General features: G+C 39.5%; 1 protein-coding gene and 2 non-coding genes across 3 annotated transcripts; 2 read left to right on the top strand and 1 right to left on the bottom strand.

Annotated features, from left to right (window-relative positions):
- Positions 1-6155: 6155 nt before the first annotated feature.
- LOC145390511 (5S ribosomal RNA) lies at positions 6156-6274 on the bottom strand. Its single transcript, XR_013895659.1, has one exon. It is a non-coding gene; the product is annotated as a 5S ribosomal RNA (ribosomal RNA).
- Positions 6275-20423: 14149 nt separating this feature from the next.
- Positions 20424-23696, top strand: LOC145389639 (E3 SUMO-protein ligase ZBED1-like). Its single transcript, XM_080264876.1, has 2 exons — positions 20424-20576; positions 22008-23696. Exons 1-2 carry the CDS (start codon positions 20424-20426, stop codon positions 23694-23696), a joined length of 1842 nt encoding a protein of 613 aa, XP_080121002.1.
- Positions 20594-20712, top strand: LOC145390527 (5S ribosomal RNA). Its single transcript, XR_013895674.1, has one exon. It is a non-coding gene; the product is annotated as a 5S ribosomal RNA (ribosomal RNA).
- Positions 23697-27132: the final 3436 nt, after the last annotated feature.

The raw sequence follows: 27132 nt of genomic DNA, 5'->3' as shown, positions 1-27132 counted from the left end.
ATTAATGCTCACATAATTTTTAAAAGGGGCGTTCGATGATAGGATAAGCACAAGGTTAAAGTTTTATTACAGGCAATTATTAAACCCTTCTGCCCAAGAGCGTTATTGATATTAGATTCTTTCTGCCACCATACAATTCTAAGATTTTTTCATGAATGAAAAGGAAAATATAACTTTCATTTACCCCGTCAGCTCAAGAGGTCTCTTCAAAACTGAACTGAATCGTATGGCGTCAGTCGGATTAGAATACTAGGGTTGTCCCATTCAGTACAGAATTAACGGCGACCATATTCACACTCATGGGCTCGTTTACTCAACTCTCAGTTGAACACAGTCTTTACGTGTTAACCGGAAGAGAATTCTAGAGTTGGTACATTCATAAGATTGTTACTGTCTGTTTTATGAGCATGGGTTGTGGTATACAGCATATAAGAGAACATCATTCGAGCTTTACAGTACGATAAACTGGAAATGAAAAGCTGCTATAGCACGCGTCCTAACCTCATTTAGTTAGCTTAGTGGGGAAATGAATTCAGATTTTTTTTTTTTTTTTTAAGATGAACGGAGGAAGGAAAAATAAGTGAATAAAAAATAACCCATACACCAAATTACAGGAGTCTTCCATTCTTAAAAAATCTGTAACACTTTCACTTTGACAGCCATAGGTTGAAGTTTGGGGGAAAACCACTTTAGGAAGCGAGTTCCAAAGAGATGCAGTTCGGGAAATAAAAGAATTCTGATACGCAAAAGTTCTGCAATATGGCAGTGTGACAGCATACTCATGAGCGCTACCAGATGCCCGTGTAGTGCTGGGAAAGGCGTAGAGAAGTGGCACAATGGATGGAACTTCCTATGAGAATTTGCCATAAAAGTATCTGTAAAATAAAGCAAAGGAGGAAACATACCTTCTTGTAGGGGAGGTCGTTCATTTGTAAGATCAGGGTTAAATCTAATAGCTTTGTTCAGAATTTTTGCCACTTGTTTTAGTGCAACCTCTCCACATCATTCCACAAGGGTGAGCAATATTCCAGCTGAGAGTGCGCATGACTGTTGTAAATTATAGCCAACTGCACGTCAGTAAAATAGTTGTGGAGTCTATGCAATAATTCATGTTTCTGTGGCGTGGTTTTAGCAAATGATCTAACATGAGCGGTCCAGTTGAGGGTATCGTTGAGTGAAACACCAAGAATTTCAATACTTTTAGAGATAGGATTATATACTTTCAGAGACAGAAACCGGAATACTAGTACCATTTTGAATGTAACACAGGAATCAGGAATATCTCTCTATAGGTAAACTGTATACATCTGGTTTTCCTAAGGTTAAATGAGACAACATTATTTTGTCCCCATTCAGTGAAAATAGATAAGTCTTGATTTTTGGAGAGTTGTACTAAGCTGCGAGTTAGAGATATTGAACTTTTTTAACGGGTGTTTAAGTGTGAATAAACCGTGGTGTTGAGCCATCTGCGTATGAGTGAATGGGATTATGGGTGACAGATAACAGTTCATTAATATGAATTAGAAATAGGGTTGGAACCAAGACTTTTCCCTGTGGCACGACAGCACTGATCGAGTGGAAATTGGAATATACATCATCTACTTTTATCTTTCTGTTGCTGAGATATGAGGAAATCAATAGAACAAAAGATGATAGGTCATAGCAAGAGAGGTCGGATAGCATGGAACGGTGCCACACTGTTAAATCTCTAGAAATATCAAGGGCTACTGCATGGATTTCTCATTGTTGGTCAATTGACTGATGGATGATGTGAGTCAGGAGACTGAGTATTTCAACAGCGGATCTTTCATGGTGAAAACCATACTGTCTCAAACTAACCAAGTTGTTGGATTCAAGATGTTTAACAATGTGCTTAGTAATTACAGGCTCTAATACTTTACCAAGAGAAGATGTGATAGCTCTTCATCTGTAATCAGAGGGTTCAGAGGAACTTCCTTTCCTCATAATAAAGAAGTACGTATGCATAGTCCGAATAATTTTGCTAGAACAGCAGCAAGGGAAACACTTTTTCAATACAATTGGAGGAATTTCATCTAGACCTGGAGCTTTGTTGGCTAGTAAATTGTAAAGGATGGATTTTTGTATCTGTGTCTTAAGTAGAGTATCGGGAGAGTCCAGTTCTAATAAAGAGACGTTCTGGCTGTCTTCATCTAAGGTAAAATTTTTGGCAAACATACTGGCAAGGATGTTCGCTTTTCCACGCAGGTCATTTATAGTGTTACCGTCTGAAGATTAAAGCTGGGGAATGGGTGATGAATTGTTAAAGTTATTATTGAAAGAACTGATAGTTGAACAGAATATTCTATTGTTTTTTAGGATTATTTAATATTTTGGATGCTTGGTTATGAAGAAAGTGTTATTTAGCAAGATTTAGTACTTCGTTTACATGTTTTTTGGCAATATTAAACTGACTGAGGGATTCAGATGGTTTTGATTTTAATTAAAGTCATATGCTAAAGACTTTTGGGTCGTTGCTGTGGCACAATTGCTGTCAAACCATTTTGGGAAGTTCGATCTTTTAATAAACTGTTGACTGGGTATGAACAGTTTCATACCAGTTTGTATTAAATCATTAATGTGGGACTGGGTAGAATTGATGTCAGTAGAGAAGGAAGACTGCCATGGAGTATCAGCAATAACATTTAGAAATCCATCCCAGTCTGCCTTACCAAAGTGCCATTTGGTCACCCTGACAAGTTCAGAACGGAAAGGTTTGGGGCAACTGATTAATGAGGCTTTGATGAGATCGTGGTCAGAGGATCCAAGTGGTGACATTACTTCTATCCCGTATGGATCTGGTTTATTTGTCAGGAATAGGTCCATGAGATAGGCGTAATGGTCAGGATTATCTGGTATTCTGGTTGGTTACCTTACCAATTGAATAAGATTAGCCTAAACGAATCTGCAAACAGCTGGCACTTTAGACAGTCTGGACCAGTATCGTCAGTCCTGGCAGCATGCATTAGCCATTCTACATTATGGACATTAAAATCGCCCATAACCGTAATTTCAGTGGTAAGGGTGAGGTTAGAGTTGGTCAGCTGTGTGGATATGGTATCAAATATGCTGGATTCTGAAGAAGCATTGAGTGAGCGATAAACTATACAGACTTAGTAGATATTGTTTAGGTAATTTAGTTTGTATAATGAATGATCAGAGTTAGCTGAAGTGAAGTTCAAAATAGTGTCAACTGCAAATTCGGATTTGATATAACAGCAGGTGCCAACTTAGTTACAGAAGTTTGTAAGGAGATGATAACCAGGAAAACTAAATGGGAATATATCAGTTGAGGAAGAGATTTGGGTTTCTGTTTGACTAGGGCTAAAGGAGATACAGACTGGAGGAAAAAGTGAACCGAATTCAGACTGGTACTAAGACCACGGATATTAGTGAAATATAAGGCTGAACCCGCACTATTCCACTGACGAGCATAAACGGTGTCTGCAACAACTGCTCTCGGTACAGTTGCTTGATTGCGACTTGGAGGACCCTGTGCTGCCAGCCCTACTCTGCCGTTGGTGGTAATCGATGTGTCACCGAGTATGCTGATGATACTGCAGCGGCCATTGCAAAGGGAGAATGAAAATAGAAAGTGTGATGTCTAATGTGAATGTAGTGGGGTGTAGACAGTTGGAGGTAGACATATTACGCGAGTATACTTGCCTACCCTCTGGTTTGATGAAAACACTAAAAGTATTCAACAAAGGGAGATGGAATGGAACAGATCCTGAGGGCTGGTGAGATGAAGGAAGCTCATTCCTACCTCGTAACCAAGGTCCATCAAATTTCATGCAATTATGACTTAGTATTTAATTTGTAGAAATGCTTTGGTTTTGAGTACAATAACGTAAAAAAGGTCAAAGGACAGGGTCAACTCATGCATTTTTAATTTAATTTTAAGCTTGGTAGAAATAGTAGAGGTCTGGAAAGAGTGAAGTAATTGAGTTTTAGAGTTAGTGTCAGATATTCGGCCTCTACACCAATTGATGGTTGCAGGTGTTGCAGTTTTTGAGCACTTTTCTATTTTTTAACATTTTTGCTGAGAAAATTTCTAGGCTGATGGTAAGAAAATGCACCATATCATTGCCATGCTAGACAACTTTTTAAAAAATAATTTTAAGAAAATCATTAGAAGAATTTGTACACACAATAAAATCAGTGTTAGTCAAAATGCATAACTTTTGTATCGCCCTGTAAATAAAATAAAGAAAAACGTCAGGTTGTAGCATGCAAAGTAAATCAACAAGAAAAGCGTGCTAGGAAGCCTTCAAAGCCACACATAACCCAGGAGCATTAAAGAGATACCTGAGAAAAAAAATTTGAGAAAGCTCTTTTTTTTTTTTTCCAGGAAAGCTACAAAATCAACAAAGATTTTAAACATTCCACCTAAGCTAACCGTTTGGGACGAAAAATTCAAGATGGCCACCATCAGCATGGAGCGCATATATATACTGTATTGCTTAGTGAGTAAAATTGACACTTGGTCATATAATACCACATTCTATGGGTTTTAAGGAGTGATAAATTCATTTCTGCTATTATTCTAAGAATTCTGACAGTGATATACACAAAAAACGTACACCAACCGCAAAAAATCGGATATCTATATTGATAATGTTGCTATGAATTTATAAACTAGAGAATACTTTGTCAGATGTTTTTATTTTTCAGGTTGGATACAGATTGAAGTGTAGAGGCAGAACTACATAGATGGATAGAAGACAATGTGAAAGGAACAAGATGGCAGCACAAGAACAGTGTGGTATTTGTGATTTTTGTGATAAGCCAATTATGTCTGACCGAAGTGCTCTCAGAAAGAGGCCTACCTAGTATACAAAACATTTGTGCTTATCTGAGGGATGAACTTGACGAAAAGTTATTATCTAAAGTGTAGCAAGTTCCGGCTCATGAATGGTGCAAAGAACATTACATCATATCATCATCGGGAGCATAGCTAGAAAGTTCACAAGGGGGGGGGGAGAAATATGTCTATAGATTCTTGAAAAGGTGGTGGAAGGCGAGTGAAGAGATCCTTTGCAGCTGGGGGGTCTGGGGGGGGGGTGCTGTGAGTCGCCCCAGGAAAATTTTTGAAAATTAAGTATTTTTAGGGGCTCTGAGGCCTATGAAAGTATGTATTGCAATATTTAAATGATAGCTCATTATAATGAAAATGGCGAAAAATAGAGCAAGAAGATGATTTTGGCAGAAAAAAGTAGCTTTTTTAATGATCCTTATGGAATAAAAGAACAGTAATGCATCTGGGAGTCTCATGTGCAATTTCCTCGTCTTTGAGAGCATAATAATCATAGCTAAGTTAGCTGAAACCTGGAAATGTCAAAATTAATCTGGCAAAAGTTGATAACAAAAACATATTATTCTGTTCTAAAGGACAGCAATATAATTTTAAATATTTCACAAATCTCTTGGTACCTCAAGACTCAAGTATCACATATTAAGAACCACTTTCATAGTCCATACATCATCCTCTATAACTGTACATGTGCCATACATTGGAAGTCTACCCATTGGGTTAAACTAAAAGGGTAAGCCTTTAAAATATGCTAAATTACTCAGACTTATTTGCTATTTTTAATGGAATGTTCTAAGAAAAAAAATATTTAATACATTATATATATATATATATATATATATATATATATATATATATATATATATATTTGCAGAGACTTCACCGTGAAGATATGTATGCAAACTAACCATCTGAAGATGTAATATACCTAAGTACTCACTGTCGCTCCTTTCATTTCTCCTGTGGTTAGTTTGCCTATATATATATATATATATATATATATATATAGTTATGGGGGGTGTATATTATAGTGCACTCTTAGCCCTTAATTAATCACAAAAGGGATAAGATAAAGCTTACAAGAAAACTAACTTAACTTTACTGTACACTATAACAAACACAACAAAGAAGAAACCAGGATTCGTTTTACAAAAGGAGGGTTCATATAGGCCTCAGAATACAAATATAAGAACAAGTTAATTCTTTTTTTTCATTCATTCATTGCCAGACGCCATGTATCCCAGACAGGGTGGCCAAGGGCTTAGAGTTAGTTGTTTTACAGGGAGGGGCACTAATCCTCCACCAACCCCACTTGACGTAGGGATGCCAACAGCAACTGGTGTTCCCAGGCGGTCACCCATCCAAGTACTAACCAGACCCAACGTTGCTTAACTTCGCTGATCGAACGGGAAGCGGTGTACTCAACGTGGCATGGCCGTTGGCAGTTAATTCTTACCTAACCATAATACACTCAGTGGAGGCTAAAAACTCACAAAGCTCGATGAAACGTGGAGACTTCGAAGGTTTAATCCAGTTATAATTCACACACTAGTGTAAATGGAGGAGTGAACCAAAAATGGGAAATGGTGCACAAACAGTGTGTTTTGTAATCAAAGTCACGTATTGAGTAATGTTGGGGAAAAGTGCAACACAATGTAACAAAAGTGTGCCGACAGTACATGTGAACAAATGTGCACAAATGAGAAAATGCATACAGGAATGTATGTACAAGAAAAAAATGAGACAAAATGCGTACAGGGATGTGTGTACAAAATGAGACAAAATGTGTCTCTTCACATTTTCCTTGAGCTTATAAAAGCAGACTTACTCCGCCTGTCTCAGCTAATTAACCACTAGGCTGTCTTATGAACTATCTAGAGCTACTCACCAAGTATAGAGGCACCTGCTACGAAGGGGAGCCATTGGTGAAGTTACACAAATTACACAAGACCACTGACGTGCCATTAAAAAGGCAGAGCAAACGTTATTTAGGCTTCTATTTGCATATACTCTGTTTTAGCTCCTCCTACACTATAAGTTACACCCAGTTCAAGGACAAGAGGGATTTTCTGCTTACCTTGTGAGAAAAACATCTGGTGTGTTATCAGTCCAGTGACCACTAAGTAATCGCAGCTGGGAACAAGGGTTACCCTAACAGCCTGCAAAACTGATAAGGAAAAGAATTTATCTTCTTGATGGCCCGTTTGTTTCCTTACGTTATCACTTATTTTCTGTTTCACCCATTCACTACTGGGGTTAGTTATGCCAGTAACACCTGGCATTAATAACACCTTTTACATGTCTTACATCCAGGGAGAATTCTTGCAAAAATAGGGCCCAGCAGGTCAATCTAAGATTTGTGTCCTTAAATCGGGACAAAAATGTCAGAGGGTGGTGATCAATGTACACATCACCTGACCCTGGACCAACATACACAGAGAAGTGTTGAAGGGCAACTATGAGTGCAAGGAGTTCTTTCTCAATAGTTGAATAATTTCTCTGGGCCTTACTGATTTTTTTGGCTAAAATATCACACAGGCATCTCAAAGCCTTGATCATTATCCTGAAGCAAAACTGCACCAGCTCCTAGGCCACTGGCATCAGCAGCTAATTTAAAGGGTTTATCAAAATTTGGAGCTTGAAGCACTGGGTGACTTGACAGGATGGCTTTGACTTTAGAATAGGCTTCCTAACATTCTGGTTTCCACTCATACTTGACTTCTTTTCTTAACAAATCAGTGAGGGGAGCTACAAGATCAGAGAAGTTCAGGATAAAACGTCTGTAGTACCCTACCATACCCAAGAATCGTTGCAACTCTCTCTTATTTTTGGGTTGTGGGGAACTGACAATGGCCTGAACTTTAACATCAGGCCCAAACCGACCACATAACCTAGGTACTACACTCGAACCCTCACAAATTCACATTTAGTTAAATTAAGCACTAAATTAGCAGAAGATAGTCTCTGCAGCAAGGGATCTAGTTAGCTCAAGTGTTCCTAGGTGTAACTAAAAATAACATCATCATCAGTTTAAGTAACACAACCTTTAACATCCTCGGTAAGATCATTCATCAGCCTTTGGAAGGTGGTAGGAGCATTTTTCATACCATAGGGCATGACCTTACATTTATAAGTATTGTCACTGACCACAAAACAGGAAATTTCTTGGGCCCTTTCTGTGAGTGGGACTTGCCAATATCCCTTCATCAAATCTAATTTTGTGATAAACTTAGCACTGCCTATTGCATCCACACAATCATCTACTCTAGGAAGTGGGTAAGTATCAGTCTTGGCAAAGGAGTTGACTTTATGATAATCAATACAAAAGCGATGTGACCCATCGGGTTTTGGAACCACTATGACCGGGGAGCACCACTCACTTTGACAGGACTCGATTAACCCCTGCTGCAACATGTACTTCAGTTCCTCTTGAATGATGATCTGCTTCTGAGGACTAGCCCGGTAGGGGGACTGCTTTACAGGGCTGGCATCTCCAACGTCCACGTTGTGCTGTTGCCCTGAGAAGGGCAACAAGCTCAGCAGATCGCTCTGCAGTCAAGTGAGAGAGTTTATCAGTCAATGTACTCCAAGCTTCCTGGTTTTCTCTTCAACTGGTCATCTGGTCCAAAGTCAAAGGGCACCCTCGTCCTCTGCCAGCTCGACAGCTGACACCACACATGCAGCACTAGGGGGGTCCACCAACTCGACAGCCGACACCACACATGCAGCACTAGGGGGTCCACGTCTCCCCTGTGCTACTCCTTCAACATATTTACATGGGCACAATCTCCATTCCTTCCTCCCGTCTGGGGTTAAAATGACATAATTTACTTCACCTACCCTCTTCTCCGCTACATAAAGGCCTGCAAAACTTGCCTGCAGAGGCTGACCATGAATGGGAAGCAAGACAAGAACTTGATCACCTGGGTGAATCACTCTATGCCTATCTTTCTTAGAGTGGTCATACCACCTTTTCATCTTCTCCTGAGAGGACTCTAAGTGTGCCCTGGCTACTTGCATACTATTGGCCAGTCTTTCTTTAAATTTTGACACATAGTCTAGCAAGTTAATTTGGTCATCATTCTTGATCCATTGTTCGTTGAGGAGTTTAAGAGGACCTCTTACTTCATGGCCAAAGATTAACTGAAATCGGGAGTAGCCCAAGGACTCGCTCAGTGCCTCTTTGGTTGCAAAAAGTAGGAAGGACAAGCACTTGTCCCATTCCTTTTCATCATCACATAGCTTTTTCAGCATACTCTTTAAAGTTTGGTGATACCTCTCTAATGTACCCTGACTCTGAGGATGATATGCTGAGGAAGTGATCTGTGAGATTCCTAACTCTTTAAGGGTTTGCCTAAACAGTTTGGAATTAAAATTTCTGCCTTGATCTGACTGAACTTCCTTAGGGAGACCAAAATGAGTAAGGAAGGTCAGCATCTCCTTTACAACCAATTTAGCAGAAATATTTCTCAAGGGAATGGCTTCAGGATATCTAGTAGCCATGTCTAACATTGTAAGGATGTACTGGTCGCCTGAAGAGGTTTTAGGCAAAGTGCCAACAATGTCCACAAGGACTCTAGTGAATGGGGCCTCAAACACAGGTAGAGGAATCATAGGAGCTGCAGGAATGGCTTATTGGTCTTACCGACTAGCTGACAGGTGTGACATAACCTATATAACCGGGATATATCTCGACGGATTCCAGGCCAATAAAAATGTTGCCAGATGCGAGAGTCTTCCTCACCCTGAGTGACCTGCTAAAGAAGAGTCATGAGCAATGGACATAATTTTTTGCCTATAGGGTCCTGGAACCACCACCTGACGTACAGTCTCCCACTCGTTATCATGAACAACATTAGGAAGTCTCCATCTTTGCATTACCACGTTGTTTGGCCTTAAATAATAACACTCTGACAGTTCAGACTCACATTCATCTTCTTTAACTGCTGAGTCAATTAAAGCGACAATCCCTGGGTCAGATTTTTGCACATCAGCTAACTTTGTACTTACATCAGTCTGGGGAGAATCATCAACCCCTGAGTCATTTAACTGGGCAAAAAAGGTATCACCAAGCCCAATATCACCATCAGCATTGCCAGTGCCTTTACTGTCAACATTCTCATGGCTGGCTTTAGCCGTCATAGCTCTAGTTACAGTACATGCAGGAAACAATTTAGCATCCAACTCTTTAGTCCTATCTTCACTCAGGGGAGTTTTTGACACGCAGGGAACAGCACTCACTTGTCCTCCCCCCCAAGTCATAACCCAAAAGGAAAGTGACCCCTTGTACAGGAAGCTAGTCAACAACATCCACATGCACTGAACCAGTAACTACCTCTGACTGGAGCTTCACCTCAACTAGGGGAGCAGATACAAACTCAGCTATACCCTGCAACAAGACACGTTTATTAGGGTCAGCTACAACAACAATCCCCATCAACAATTGTGACTGTGAAGCTCCTGTGTCTCTTAGTACAGTATAGTGACTTCCTTACCACCTTTTCCATCAAGTCAAACGAACCCCTTAGATGTAAAATTAGCAAATAAATGATCTGGGGGGGAGTCACTTTGTGTACTGCTTGGGGGGGGGGGACACTCTGATGGAGTCTTCTTACCACTCTCACCAGAACCTGATGGCTGCATTTCTCCAGTTTTACTAGTGTCTAACAGTAGCTCTACAGGAGTCTGTCTATCCACCACTGACAGTTCCACTCTGGCCTTATCAACAATATGCACCTGCTGGGGTTGTGTCTGAGTACCGGTAATAATATCTGTGGGTGGCTGCTCTCTGTTGGTGTCAAAAGATCTTCAAGAGTTTTCCAAAGTGATAGGTTTTACAGAGGAATTATTCCCTCGTTTTTTCCAGCACCAATCCTGCAAGTGCCCCATTTTCTGGCAATACTGGCAAAACCTGACACTTTTCCTTGGCCCTCTGGCAACACTGTCCTCACTTTCTTTCGTAGAACTAACATGCCTAGGGTTGCAGTGTTCCCACTAGTGTCACTTGACATTAACTTGCCTTTACCAGAAGAAGGGTTCACAAAAATTGGTTGGTTCACTCTCCTACCCTTAACAAATAACTGAGGCTTACGTTCATGCTTTTGAATTATACTATAGTTATCTGCTACAACAGCAGCCCCAGCTAGGGTATCTAAATCTTTTTCCACTAGGTACGTAGCCACATCCCTATCTATCTTTCCAGTGAAGTTCTCCAAGATCATTAATTCTTTAAGGTTACAGAAATCATCAACTTTCTTAGAATGCAACCATTGATCAAATTAGTCTGTGAGTACTCTAGCATATTCCACATGAGTCTGATCTTTCTGCTGAAAGGTAGATCTATATTTAAGCCTATATGCCTCTGGCACGAGTTCATATGCTTTGAGAATGGCATCTTTTAAACAATCATAGTTAACACTTTGATCAACAGATAAAGAAATATAAGCCTCTTGAGCCTTTCCTTTCAAAACACTCTGCAGCAGTACTGTCCAAGAGTCTTTTGGCCACAAGAGACGACCTGCCACCTTTTCAAACATATGGAAGTACTTAGTGAAGTCTTGCTCATCATAGGGAGGTACTAGCTTAATGTTCCTAGCAACATCAAAAGATTCTCTGGCAGATGAACTGTTAGCTCTAGGTAAACTATCAGGGTGCTTCAGTCTGAATTCATGATCCATTTCCTTTTGTCTCATTTAAGCCTGTAATTCTATTTCCTTCATTTTAGCATTCCATTCTTGTTCTCTCATTTTTGCTTGCACTTCTAGTTCCCTCAGCTTAATTCTGGCTAACTCAAGTTGCACATTGTCAGCAGTATGATGAGCAGAAAAATCACTAGGGCCAGGTATCTCCAATGCCAAAGGCTCAGGGTCAACTCCTTGTGCAGTATCATATGGCTCAGAACTAGCTATACTGTAGAGGACTCACTTTGCTCAAACATGGTGTCCAGTATCAAATCAAGTAACTTAGTCTTAATGACTGAGGCAGGAAATCTCAACAGTAAGGCCTGGGCAAGCAATATGAGCTCGTGTGTTGTGAGTGTTTTCACTGTGTTTGGGGAAGGCTTAGAATCCAAAATGCTTTCACATCACTATCACTCATTAGGGCCATGATTACTTATTATAGTTAAGTAGGTAAGAGTAATCACTCCCAGTATTATGTCACAGAGCTATCCTGGCCAGGAGGTCGCCAAATTGTTATGGGGTTATATATTACAGTGCACTCTTAGCCCTTCATTAATCACCAAAAGGGATAAGGTAAAGCTTATAAGAAAACTAACTTAACTTTACTGTACACCATAACATTCACAACCAAAGAAGAAACCAGGGTTCGTTTTACAAAAGGAGGGCTCATATAGACCTCAGAATACAAATATAAAAACAAGTTAATTCTTACCTAACAAGAATACACTCAGCGAAGGCTAAGTACTCGCTAAGCTCGAGGAAACGTGGAGACTTCGAAGGTTTAATCCAGTTATAATTCACACACTAGTGTAACTGGAGGAGTGAACCAAAAATGGGACATGGTGCACAAACAGTGTGTTTTGTAATCAAAGTCACGTATTGAGTAATGTTGGGGAAAAGTGCAACACAATGTGACAGAAGTGTACCGACAGTAAATGTGAACAAATGTGCACAAATGACAAAATGTGTACAAAAAATGAGACAAAATGTGTGCAGGGATGTGTGTACAGAATGAGACAAAATGTGTCTTCACATTTTCCTTGAGCTTATAAAAGCAGACTTACTCCGCCTGTCTCAGCTAATTAATCATTAGGCTGTCTTATGGAATATCTAGAGCTACTCACCAAGTATAGAGGCACCTGCTACGAAGGGGAGCCATTGGTGAAGTTACACAAATTACACAAGACCACTGATGTGCCATTAGTAGGCAGAACAAACGTTATTTAGGCTTCTATTTGTATATACTCTGTTTTGGCTCCTCCCACACTGTAAATTACACCCACAGTTCATGGACAAGAGGGATTTTCTGTGTAATTTGTGAGAAAAACATCTGGTGTGTTATCAGTCCAGTGACCGCTAAGTACAGTCCACTAAACTGATAAGGAAAAGAATTTATCTTCATGATGGCTTGTCTGTCTCCTTACGCTATCACTTATTTTCTATTTCACCCATTCGCTACTGGGGTTAACTAAGCCAGTAACAATATTAATATATATATATATATATATATATATATATATATATATATATATATATATATATATATATATATATATATATATATATATATATATACTGTTACATAGCCTATGATTTCATCATCCTTTGTGTAATTTTAACGCACAGTTGCTGCATGTTTGATCACGAGCGTGTTCTGCCTCAGTCCCCCCCTTCTACCGTTATAGTAGAGTAAGTCGTTCTCTCTGTTATACTTTGCGGGATTTTCAGCTCTTTGTCCCCATGGCTTCATTTGCGCGTCCTTCTTACAAGTTGTATCAGGCTCTGCTAGCCCCTATATAATGAGCTCAGTCTCTGCATCATGGCCACTTAGATCTGCTCCTCATTTTGTTCACATCTCTGTCCTCCCCTGTACAGATATTATTATTGTGAGTGCTCAAGAAATCTCCAACCATCTAGCAGCTGTGTGTAATTTGAGTATGACTGTTGTTGCATTTTTTCTTGTACTGTATAGCATAAGTTTAATTTGTAGGCCTAGTGAAGTTTTTGTAATTCGTGTGGGGTTCTTTATGTCAGTCATTTTTGATAATAGTTTGTATCTGTAATTATTTATCTGGCATTCACTGAGTATTATCTGGTATCTCATTTTATCAGGGCTGACTTAGATAAATTTACTCTTGCTAATTTCGTGTTAATAGAGGCTATTGCAGTTAACCATATATTTAACCTGTTTTTGCCATTACATTATCCTTATGATTTCTGAATGTTTTGTTGTTAGTTTGAGCATTAAACTTTAACTTGTAATTTTACCTAACTCTTTTGTTTTGAACCTGGAACTTTACGGGACAGTAGTGATTTTTAGCATTCTCACTTAAAGTGTACGTTATCTTTCTCTGTTCCGTAACATAAATTTGGCGACCTCATATCAGGATATTCAGGATATTATCATAAGGATATTGTTTGATATTTTGTGACTGTGATATATTCATGATGGCTACTATTTCTACACTTGATGAAGCCAAAGATTTTTGTCAAATGTGCAAACAGTGTGTGATATAGAAAACAGAACAAAGAATGAACTTAAGCTTGTTGCTCAACAATTGGGAATTGCTGTTCGCTCTCATCATTCTAAAGATCAAATTGTTGACATGATTAATGAAAGCTTGTTTAATGTAACTCCTCCAAATGAGCAAACGCAGATTGAATTAGCTAAGTTACAGCTAGCCCTGCAGGAGGCCCGTGCTAGGGAGGCTGAGGCACAAGTTGAAATTGCTAGGATTCAGGCAGACCATGAGTATCGCATGAAACAAGGTGGAACTGGATCATCTAGCTCTGATGATTTTGATGTGGCTAAAAATGTTAAACTTGTCCCTCCTTTTAATGAATCTGATTTAACAAAGTATTTTCAGTTGTTTGAGAGGGTAGCTACAGGTTTTAATTGGCCTAAGGAGTATTGGCCAGTACTCCTTCAAACTGTTCTCACCGGTAAAGCTCAAGTAACTTATGCATCTTTGCCTCAGGATCAGTCTGATAATTATGATGTAGTTAAGAGCTTGATTCTTAAGGCCTATGAGCTTGTTCCTGAAGCTTATAGAGTAAAATTTAGGACAACTTACAAGCAAGATAAGCAATCCCATGTTGAGTATGCAAGAATCAAAGAAGATTTGTTAGAGCAGTGGTTAAATTCTAAGAATGTGGATTCTGATTTTGACAAATTTAAGCAGATGATTTTGCTGGAGGACTTCAAAAGGTGTATTTATAAAGATGTAAGCCTATATCTTGATGAGAGAAGAATAGATAATTTGTCTGATGCTGCAGTTTTAGCTGATGAGTATCTTCTCACTCACAAGAGATGTTCTAGAGAAAAAGGGAAAGCTGAGAGTAAGTACGTTGCCTCTACTCAGAGTACAGGTAACAGGAAAGAGAATAAGGATGATGTTTCTCAGGAAGTAAATACCAGCTTCACCTCTAGATTTCAGAAAAGTAAATGTACTTATTGTAGTAAGCTTGGTCATACTACGGAGAGATGTTTCAGGAGACAGCGTGATGTGAACAAAAAGGAGTCTTTAAATATTCAGTCAATTGGTCTAGTGTCCACTCTTGAGAGTTCCCAGAATTCTTTAACTGAGTTAACTGAACCTGCTTTGAGGGGTAACTTAAATTCTCAGGATGGAGCTCCTCTTTTGAGCAGTAACGTGGGTGACACTCTCAAGAGTTCATGTGCTAATTTCCTGTCTGATGGTTTTGTCAGTCCTCTGGACAGTAATGACAGGAAATCAGTTAAAATATATCGTGATACAGGTGCTTGCCAATCCCTTATGCTGACCAGTGTTCTAGGCTCTAATTTTAATTCCTCTGATAAAACTGTAATCTTACAAGGTGTAGGGAATAATTACTTCTCTGTTCCTCTGTGCAGAGTGACTTTAGAGTCTGGTTTTGTTAATGGTTCCGTTATGGTTGGGTTGGTTGAGACACTCCCAATGTCAGGTGTAACTTTCTTACTTGGAAATGATATTGGTGGAAGTCAAGTGTGTCCAGCTCCTCAGTTGTCTAGTGAGCCAGTGGCTGCGTTCCAGGATTGTGATGTCCCTGATGTGTTCCCTGCATGTGCTGTCACTAGGGCTAAGTCTAAAGTTACTGGTGATTTAGAGGATAATGATGATGATGATGTTATCCTAGCTGACACTTTTTTGCTAATTTGGACCACTCACCAGATGAGGCAGTACCCCGTAGTGTTGATAATTTGTCTCGTCAAGAGTTGGTTGAGTTGCAGGTTGCTGACCCTGAGTTGAAAGGTCTAGCTAACTCTGCTTACAGTGAAGAAGAGTCAGCCGGTGCTTCTACTTGTTATTATGTAAAGTCAGGAGTACTTATGAGGAAGTGGAGACCCCCAACAGCATCAGCCGACTGTGAATGGGAGGTTGTACATCAAGTTGTCATCCCTCGTGTTTGTAGGCAGGATATCATTAGAGTGGCTCATGATTCCAGTTTGGCAGGACACCTTGGAGTGAGGAAGACTGTGGCACGCATTTTGAAACATTTCTACTGGCCAGGTATTTTCAGGGATGTTTCCTGGTATTGTAAGTCTTGTCACACCTGCCAAGTTGTGGGGAAGTGTAATCAGACCGAAAAGGTTGCACCTCTAGTTCCCATTCCTCCTTTTGAGGCGCCTTTCACCCGTGTGTTGGTGGATATTGTGGGCCCTCTTCCTAAGACTTCTTCAGGATTTTCTTATGTGTTGACCATGATTGATATGGCTACTCGTTATCCTGAAGCCATTCCACTTAGAAACATCTCAGCAAAGAACGTGGTTAAGGAAATGCTAGGGTTCTTCACAAAGTTTGGTCTGCCCAAGGAGGTACAGTCAGACCGAGGAAGTAATTTCATGTCAAATATTTTCAAACAGTCTCTGAAAGAGTTGGGCATCACCCAGATCACGTCTTCAGCTTACCATCCCCAGACCCAAGGAGCGTTGGAGAGATATCATCAAACACTCAAATCGATGCTCAAGAAATACTGTTTGGAACATCAGAAAGACTGGGATAAAGGTCTTCCATTCGTTGTGTTTGCTGCAAGAGAATCTCCAAATGAATCACTGGGCTTCTCACCTTTTGAACTACTGTTTGGCCATGAAGTAAGAGGACCCCTTAAGCTACTCAAGGAATGCTGGCTGTCGGAGGAAGATGACGTCAACCTGCTGGAGTATGTGATGAATTTCAAAGAACGGCTGTCCACTGCTTTACAGCTGGCGAGAGAGAATTTAGGAGCTGCTCAGGAGAAGATGAAGACTTGGTATGATAAGAAGTCCAGGTTACGCCACTTTCAGCCAGGAGATCAGGTTTTGATTCTGCTACCAGTTCATGGGCAACCTCTTCAAGCCAAGTTTAGTGGCCCTTATTTCGTGGAGAAGAAACTCAGTGATGTCAGCTATGTCATCGCCACACCAGATCGTAGAAAGAGCAAGCAACTATGTCACATCAACATGCTAAAGTTATATCACAGGCGGGACGAAAATAATCCAGTCTGCACTGTAACTGTTCCACCCGAGTCTGCAAGTGAAGCTCTCCCATGCAGTATGAGCCTGAGTGATAGTTTGGGGAAGAATCCTGATATCATGAATGATCTCCAGACTAAGCTTTCTCATCTACCACCCAAGGAAAGGCAGGAGTTTTCGGCATTACTGCAGGAGTACCCGCAAGTGTTCCGTGCCACTCCAGGAAGAACCACTGTGTTGATGCATGATGTCGATGTTGAAGACGCAAAGCCAATTAAATTGCCTCCTTACCGTGTGAACCCAGTGAAAGTTCCTCTCATCCAGAAGGAGCTTGGCTACCTGTTGGACCACAAGATGATTGAGCCCTGTCAGAGCGAGTGGAGTTCTCCTGTCACTCTAGTCCCTAAGCCAGGTGGGTCACAGAGGCTTTGCATCGACTACAGACGTGTTAATCAGATAACCAAAACAGACACTTACCCTCTCCCTCGTGTGGAAGATTGCATAGACAAGATCGGAAAGGCTAGGTACATAAGTAAGTTTGATTTGTTAAAGGGATACTGGCAAGTACCTATGACTGAACGTGCTAGGGAGATCTCATGTTTTGTAACACTAGGAAAGGCTTTTGCATGTTCTGTAATGCCGTATGGTATGAAGAATGCACCAGCCACATTTCAGAAGCTCATGAATGTTGTAACAGAGGGTTTGGCAGGGTGTGTTGTTTATATTGATGATGTATTAATCTTCAGTGACAACTGGAAAGATCACCTATGCCATGTCAGTAAATTTCTTGACCGTTTAGTTCATGCTAATCTTGTAGCTAATTTATCAAAGTGTGAGTTTGGTCAAGCTAAAGTTCAGTACCTTGGGTATGTAATTGGTGATGGACATGTTGCACCACCAGGAGCTAAGGTTCAGGTTATAAGTGATCTTCCCAGACCTAAAAGTAGGAAAGAGCTACAAAGATTTTTGGGAATGGTAGGTTATTACAGGAGATTTGTTCTTAACTTTTCTATTCTTGTATCACCACTTACAGACCTACTGAAAAAGGGAGTTGAATTTGTCTGGACCGATAACTGTGAATCCTCTTTCAACAAACTTAAAGTTATTCTATTAAGTCAGCCAGTGCTCGCTACTCCAAATTTTGCTAAGCCTTTTAAGATGGCTGTTGATGCAAGTGATACAGGAGCTGGGGATGTTTTGCCGCAAGAGGATGATCAGGGTATTGAACATCCTGTATCTTATTACAGTAAGAAGTTCACTCCACCTCAAAAGAACTACTCAACTATTGAGAAAGAGCTTTTGGCCTTGATTTTGGGTTTACAGCATTTCTCATTTTATTTGTGTTCTGGTTTTGACCCCATAGTCATTTATACCGATCATAACCCACTGAAATTCCTTAGTAAGTTTAAAGATAAAAATCAGAGATTGACAAGATGGAGTCTACTTCTTCAGGAGTATTCATTAGACATACAACATGTCAAGGGGAAAGAAAATGTTATTGCAGATTGCTTATCTAGACTTTAGACAGATTGTTTTAGAGTAATAAGAAATTTCCTTTGTAAATTTCTTTTTCTTTGTGGGGAGGTGTTACATAGCCTATGATTTCATCATCCTTTGTGTAATTTTAACGCACAGTTGCTGCATGTTTGATCACGAGCGTGTTCTGCCTCAGTCCCCCCCTTCTACCGTTATAGTAGAGTAAGTCGTTCTCTCTGTTATACTTTGCGGGATTTTCAGCTCTTTGTCCCCATGGCTTCATTTGCGCGTCCTTCTTACAAGTTGTATCAGGCTCTGCTAGCCCCTATATAATGAGCTCAGTCTCTGCATCATGGCCACTTAGATCTGCTCCTCATTTTGTTCACATCTCTGTCCTCCCCTGTACAGATATTATTGTGAGTGCTCAAGAAATCTCCAACCATCTAGCAGCTGTGTGTAATTTGAGTATGACTGTTGTTGCATTTTTTCTTGTACTGTATAGCATAAGTTTAATTTGTAGGCCTAGTGAAGTTTTTGTAATTCGTGTGGGGTTCTTTATGTCAGTCATTTTTGATAATAGTTTGTATCTGTAATTATTTATCTGGCATTCACTGAGTATTATCTGGTATCTCATTTTATCAGGGCTGACTTAGATAAATTTACTCTTGCTAATTTCGTGTTAATAGAGGCTATTGCAGTTAACCATATATTTAACCTGTTTTTGCCATTACATTATCCTTATGAGTCCTGAATGTTTTGTTGTTAGTTTGAGCATTAAACTTTAACTTGTAATTTTACCTAACTCTTTTGTTTTGAACCTGGAACTTTACGGGACAGTAGTGATTTTTAGCATTCTCACTTAAAGTGTACGTTATCTTTCTCTGTTCCGTAACAATACACACACCTGATTCCTACTTTGATCACAGGCAGTAACAGTTCTAACACTCATTCGAGCTGATCGTTTTCATACTTTGATCGATATTGCTTAAGAAATCATAGTTCCGATTAATTAAATTAGAAGGAAACACTAATTAACATAAACATAAGATATTGTCGAACTCAGACTATTAAATGTACTTTCATTCATACTGGTATTTTGTAACCTCTATATCAACTAAAATGAAAAAAAACAACAACGCCGATTCTAGATACACATATATGCTCTCAGCAATTTTGCATGCCATGACAATACTGTATATTCAGAAAAGATGATACAGTCTTCTTGCTTTTCTCTTTGAGAACTGATCCAAAATTATGTCTGCATGGTGCTGACTCACCATCAGGGATGGGGTCAATTATGAATTGAATTGGAATTGAATTGGAATTGATGCGAAAAATGCATGAATTGGAATTGAATTGAATTGAAAAAAATATTTTCAAAATAATTGAATTGATTTGGAATTGATATCGAAATAATTAGAATTGAATTGGAATTGATACCAATTAATAGCATGAATTGATATGAATTGATACCAATTAATAGCAATGAATTGATATGAATTGATTGATGTTACTAAAAATAAATATTGTGATCAGACATTATAAAATACTGTATAGTTTACTGGCAACTTGGCAAGTGCCAACAATGTATGCATAACATAGCTTAATTTCAATTATATTGTGATGTTTGGCAACATTATTCATGTAATCATATCACAGTAAGCCTGGTAAACTTAAACTATGTTCTTTACATATAGCCTATGTTTTAATAATATAGGCTATTTCAGAATGTGTTCTTTTCCTTATAATTGTCTCTACAATTATTTAAAAAAAAATTTGTATGATGTCATGTTCAAGAATGGCAGGTTTGAATCCTGTCAGTTTGCCTGGATGAGCTGGTGTGTACATGTCCAGTACATGTCCTGCCTAACCTGCCATACCCTGTTGGCCAGTGTGCAAAGTTCAGTAGTGTGGTGGAAACCACTGGCAGCTGGTCTATGATAAGTGGCTTACTCTGCTTTAAAAAACAAATTCTGTGACAAAAATGCCACTAAAATCAAATGTACATAGCCATTTCAACATGCCTTCTAGTTCTAGTGAATGTAAACCAGGAAACCTTAAAGCTGTTTGCCGTCACTGTAACCAGCCTGTTGGTGGATCTACCAAAGCAACATCAAACTTCAGGAGGCATTTAGAGGTGAGCATTTGGTTACTGCCAACGGCCATACCACGTTGAGTACACCGCTTCCCGTCCGATCAGCGAAGTTAAGCAACGTTGGGTCTGGTTAGTACTTGGATGGGTGACCGCCTGGGAACACCAGATGCTGTTGGCATCCCTACGTGTCAAGTGGGGTTGGTGGAGGATTAGTGCCCCTCCCTGTAAAACAATTAACTCTGAGCCCTTGGCCACTCCGTTTGGGATACATGGCGTCTGGCAATGAATGAATGAATTTGGTTACTTTAGTAGTACCTGATTAGTATTTTAGACAGAAGAAATTAAGAAGAATTTCTTTAGATATTCAGTACACTATGGCTACTACTGTATGAGAGAGAGAGAGAGAGAATTTTATTACCCTCTTTCTTTACACTTTTTCAGTGTACTTAGTACTTACAGTATTTGTTCATTTGGTTTAAGTCAACACATTTGATATTTATAGTTATTAGTGCAGTTGCAGTCATTCATAAACTATACTGTACTGTAATATCTTTTTGTGCTTTTGGGTTTGGTATTGTACCTAACTAGAACCTAGCCTAACCTCTTGAAAGCTGAACAAAAACAGGCTGAAATAGGGTTATTAGTTGTAAGGTATGTATTAGCTGTATGAAAAAGAAAAGGGAAGACAGGTGTTTGTTAAAATATACTGTAATATTGTCTTTTTGTGCCTTTGGGTTTGGTAATGTACTGGTACCTAATTAACCTAACCTAACCTCTTAGAAGCTGAACCAAAACAGGTTGAGATAGGGTTATTAGTTGTAAGGCATGTATTAGCTGTATAAAAAAGAAAACAGGAAAAACTGGTTTTCAATAAAATATGCTGTAATGCAGCCTCTTTTGTGTGCTTTTGGTTTTGGTACTGTACCTATCTAACCTAGCCTAACTCTTTAAAAGCTGAACCAAAACAGATTGAGACAGAGTTATTTGTTGTAAGATATGTATTAGTTGTATAAAAAAAAGAAAAAGGAAAAACAGTTTTTTTTATATAAAATATACTGTGGCCAGTAGTGGATTCGGACTGCCGACCATCAGATCAGTTGCTGAGTGCTCAACCAACCGAGCGGATTTTGAACTATTACCATCAGGTCTGTCACCAAACGCTCTACCAACCGAGCTGGGGCTCTGGGTAGCTCGGCTGGTGGAGCGCTTGGCTACTGATCTGATGGTCGGTAGTTCGAATCCATCGCTGGCCAGTGGCCACCTTTGGAGGGAAGTAGTGTAGCAGTCTCCTGTAATTCTAGCGAGGCTACATAGTAATATGGCTTAGCTCTATGGATTAATTTCCATTTTTATATCAGTCAAGCCACCTGGATCCCCTAACAGTATTATATGTAAACTCTGTACATGGGTGGGAAGTTTTGTTCAGAGCCTTGTAAAACTAAATAATTTATTTTCCCTTGTTTTTCTTTTCAGAAGAACCACCCAGAAATCTATGAAAAGCTCGATATTCCACCAGCAGATCCACAACAGCCCTCAATGGTTAACTTCATGAAAGGCAGTACCAAAGGAAGCAAGTGGACATCCACCAACTCACGGCAGATTGAACTTACTAACTGTATTGTGAACTTTATTGCACATGATCTCCTTCCTCTATCCCTGGTTGATAGTGAGCGATTCCGCATGCTCATGGTGACTGCAGAGCCAAAGTTTTCAATGCCTAGTCGTAAGCATCTGAGTAGTGTACTTCTACCACAAAAGTCAAACAGTGTTCAGTCCCGGTTGAAGACCAAGTTACAGAAAGCCCAGAGTTTATGTGTGACAGTTGATTTGTGGTCCAGTAGGGATATGAGGTCCTTTATAGGTGTAACTAGACATTTCATACTTGACTACAACATGAATAGTGTTATGCTGGCATGCCGTCGCTTTAAAGGCACCCATACTTCAGAAAATATCTATGAGCTTTATCAAGAAACAATGGCCCTCTATAATGTTGGGAGTAAGGTAACTACCATTGTTACAGATAATGCAGCAAATATGGTGAAGGCATTTACTCTTTTCCCAATGGAGCAACTTGAAGATGATGACGATGGTGATGATTTTGGTGTCAATGTCTGTGATACCCTTCCATCTGATGATACAGCACCTACAAAGTCTACAGTGTATGAATATCTACCCCCAAATCGCAGTCCATGCTTTGCTCATACTTTGCGGCTTGTGGTAAAAGATGGCTTGGAGAACGATAGTCAGATCAAGCAATTTCTGGCAAAAGTAGCAAAGCTAGTTAGTTTTTGTAGGAAATCAACAACTGCTACAGAAGTTCTATCAAATGAATTAAAGCTCCAGATGGCAACATGTACACGCTGGAATAGCCAGCTGATGATGATAAGGTCAGTGCTACGTGTTTCATCTGATGTGTGGGACAAACTTGACACTCCTTACAAGTTGAAACAGTATGAGCTGAACACCATAAAAGAGCTTTGTGATATACTTGAGCCATTTGAGTATGTGACACATCAGATTCAGGGACAAAACATGGTGACATCTAGTTTGGTAATTAACTGTGTCCGTGGCCTTCGGGCTGCTTTGGCTAATCTTCATGAAGTGCATAAGTGCAAACTTGTTTCTACACTGCAGGCCTCTACAGAAACTCGCCTGAGTAAGTTTGAGTCTATGGAGGATTTCCAGCTAGCTGCCACCTTAGACCCACGTTACAAGCTGGATTGGTGCCATGACAATGAAGTCGAAGACATTCGTGACCTTCTGACTAGGAAATACGATGCACTGAATGCAGCATGCAGTGGGTGTGGGGCCTCTTCATCTACTGCCCCTGAAGAACCACCACCGATGAAAAGGAACAAATTCTTTGCTTTGGTGAACCGGTCCTCTACACCAACAGCAAGACCATCAGAAACCGAGGTTTCACTCTACCTCAGCCAACCATGTATACAAGAAGACAGTGATCCCCTTGGCTACTGGAAGGCCAAACAAAGTGAGCTTCCCATCCTCACTATACTTGCAACAAAGTACCTAGCCATTCCTGCTACATCGGCTCCTGTTGAAAGACTGTTTTCTGTTGCTGGCAAGCTTTTCAGGCCTGAAAGGTGCAATTTAGGTGACAAAAAATTTGAAGAATTGATGATGATCAGATGTAATTCTGAGTAACATTTTTCCAGGGCCAATTTTGAAATTCTAATTTTTGTTCCAAAAAAAGAAGTAAGTTTTATGTTAAGGATATTGGATAGTATTGCGACTTGCAACAGTGTTGTTGATTTAAAGGAAGTTCTTTGTCAACTACCGACCAGTATCACTACGCACTGTTGTAAGTAAGATACTGGAAAAGCTGATGAGAAAAGTTTGGGTAAACCATCTAGAAGAACATAGTATGATAACAGAAAAGCAATTTGGTTTCAGAAAGGAAAAATCATGTGTTACTAATCTATTAAGCTACTATGACAGAGTTGCAGAAACATTACAGAAAAGAGAAGGATGGGTGGACAGCATCTATCTAGATTTCAAGAAAGCTTTTGACAGAGTACCGCACAAAAGACTTTCATGGAAACTGTACCATCAAAGAGGAATCCGAGGCATCAATAGTACTGTTGGATGCAAGATTTTCTCAGAAAAGGGGAAATGAGAACAGTATTAAGAGGAAATTACTCATCATGGAGGGAAGTGACTAGCGGAGTTCCACAGGGCTCAGTGCTGGCACCAATTATGTTTTTAGTGTATATTAATGACATAGATAGTAACACTGGAAATGAAAGCTATCTAAATATGTTTGTGAATGATGCAAAAATACAAAGGAGAAGTACTTAGACTTTTGTAAAGAGCTACAAGAAAAATTAAACTTCACGAATGGAGTAATAAATGGCAAATGGAATTCAATGTGGACAAGTGTCATGTAATCAAGCTTGGTAAAAATGGAAAAAGACCAGATTGGGATTATAAGTTAGGAAGTAAAACCCTACACATATGAGAAAGAGAGAAGGACTTACTGTAGGTGTGATTATCAATAACAGAGTATCTTCGGCTGACCACATCAATGAAAAGGTACGGAATATGTATACACTGCTTGGAAGTATGAGAATAGCATTCATATACATTAATGAAGACATGCTGATGAAGATAATAACATCTTTCATCAGACCAACCCTGGGGTATGCATCAGTAGTCTGGAATCCTCATCTCAAGAAACGCATAGATAAGATTGAAAAAGTTCAAAGGGCCACTACAAGATGGGTACCAAGCTTAAGGGATCTAAGCTATGAAGAAAGACTAGAAAAACAGAATCTGCCAACACTACAGGAGAGAAGGAAAAGAGGAAACATGATTATGCTCTATAAATGTATATCAGGGAAGGAGAAAATAGACATAAATGAATATATAACGTATGGGGAAGCATCAGCAAGAAGACACTGCAAAAAACTGCATAAAAAGAGAGACGATGAAGACGTAAGGAAATTTAGTTTCCCAAATAGGGCATTTGATCAGTGGAATGCACTACCGAATGAAACAGTGTGCAAAAGCAATTCACAAATTTAAGGAGATGTATGATAAAAATCGTTTAAAACATGGGACAGTACGAACTTGACTCGTTCCTGTGAAGATACAATTAGGTAAGAACAGAGACAGACAAACAGACAGACAGACAGACAGACAGACGGACAGACAGATAGAGATATTGATATATAGATATATAAATATATGTTTCTGTAAATTCTTATAAATTTGTTTATTTATCCGCTTGCAAACATTTTCAGTGTTATTCTGGTAATTACTTATCTCGAACGTAGAGCCTAGGGTAGTGTGTAATAAAAAAAAAAAAAATCTATATGAGCGATTACCAGACTTTTCGTTTTTTTTTTAGACAGAATGACATGGGACGTCCTAATTATAAGATCAGTCTCTGTAACTATCATTACAAAACGAAGGCAAGGATGCATACCTTTGAGAGTAAACATGTTTTATATATCCAGTAATGCTGACGGACTCAGAGAACAGTGTGATGCCATACAAACAACATACCACTTTTGGACTTTGAGAATATGTCGGACGCATTATCATTGGCTATTGATACTGTGACGTGAGCAACTCTCCAAACCCTCCCACCTCCGGCCACGCTCCCTTCCATTCACAGTTACCAGACATGTGGGGTCTGGCTGCTGCTTCGTGACTATTCATCGACCACCAATGCTCCGAACAGTGGGTAATGCGGAACTTTCCCTGACTGTACAACACATGATGAGCTGAGATTTGTGCAGTATATGCAGAGGACGAGCATCCAGCAGCTTCCCACATCCTCAGCTGCAAAGTACCACTCATATCGCACCTACTTTGTAGTTCAGGAGTGGTTGGGCAATGTTAAGGATCTAAATCCTATTGACTGGGGTTGTGAGCTTCAAGGTGGAATGCTCAATCCCATTTTGACTGACAGACCAGTAGCAACAGAGCATGCTCTTCTCAGTGTGTCATGTGGGTGTAAATAAATTGTTGCAAGAGATGCAAGTGTCAGAAAGCAGGACTCTACCGTACACCTATGTGTTCCTCATGTATTGACCAATCTTGTTCTAATTCATCCCCACCTGATGGTGAAGTTACTGAATCCCCATGCTTTAACTGTGACCATAACTAGTTATGATACTAATAAAATGTTTTATTTAGAGATAGTTCAGTAACTGCTGCTGGCAAAAGTTAGTGCTGGTTGTTGACTTTAAATGTGTTGACTTTTCCCTTTTTTGTTTAGTATAGTTCATTACCTTAATCATCTCTTGAACGCATGTCAATAAATCATTGAAATAATGGTAAAAATGTTTCCTTATATCCAAAAACCCTTAAAAAACGTATTGGCCATCTTGGATTTAATCCCACATGGCTAGCTCATGTGAAATGTTTAGAATGTTTGTGGATTTCAACTTAGCGTGCTTTCAAGTAGCTTTCTGAAAGATCACCTTTCTCGTTTTTTTTTTTTTTTTTTTTTTTTCATGTTCCCTTCGAATTTGAGCTAATGCTTCTGGCCTGGTCTAAATTTGTGATATTTCGGAACAAGTCCCTGACTCGTATTGGTCCTTGGATGACACTCAGTCACTGCCTGACCAATGACACAGTCTGAGCAGCTGCACTGTTGGCAACCAATGTCCTGTTGCTTCTTCAGCTATTTTTCTCGAATGGCTTTGAAAATTAGGCAAGTGTTTGAGGCGGCATAATCGTCTTCGTAGTAACTCTCTTTTGGCGAATTACTTTGCACTTGTTATCTTAACAATCATTTGAATGTTATTATACTGTTTCAGTATCGAAAGAAGGTGTATCATTATCAGGCAGGAACATATTCAGGTGTATGTGCTGAAATAATCGCTACGGAAGAGGTGCACGAAATCTCCAAAAGGTATTTGTACTACGAACATTGCCTGGTGGATGCTAAACAGATGACGCTAATGATACTGATGCCAAATCACCTTCAGTGGCTGGGGACACATGCGGTTGATTGTCAGAGTCTATGGAAAAAGAAGCAAGAAAAGTGACTGGATATTGCTGCCAACTGCACGTCAGAATTACAGTGTAGTGAATGAGAACTTCATAAATTCGAATATTGCGTTGTTTA

This window comes from Coenobita brevimanus, chromosome 14, assembly GCF_032717465.1.
Source record: "Coenobita brevimanus isolate Jiangsu-jjx chromosome 14, ASM3271746v2, whole genome shotgun sequence".
Lineage (NCBI taxonomy): Eukaryota > Metazoa > Arthropoda > Malacostraca > Decapoda > Coenobitidae > Coenobita > Coenobita brevimanus.
Note: the sequence above shows the minus strand (reverse complement) of the source record. Positions and strands in the feature narration are given on the sequence as shown.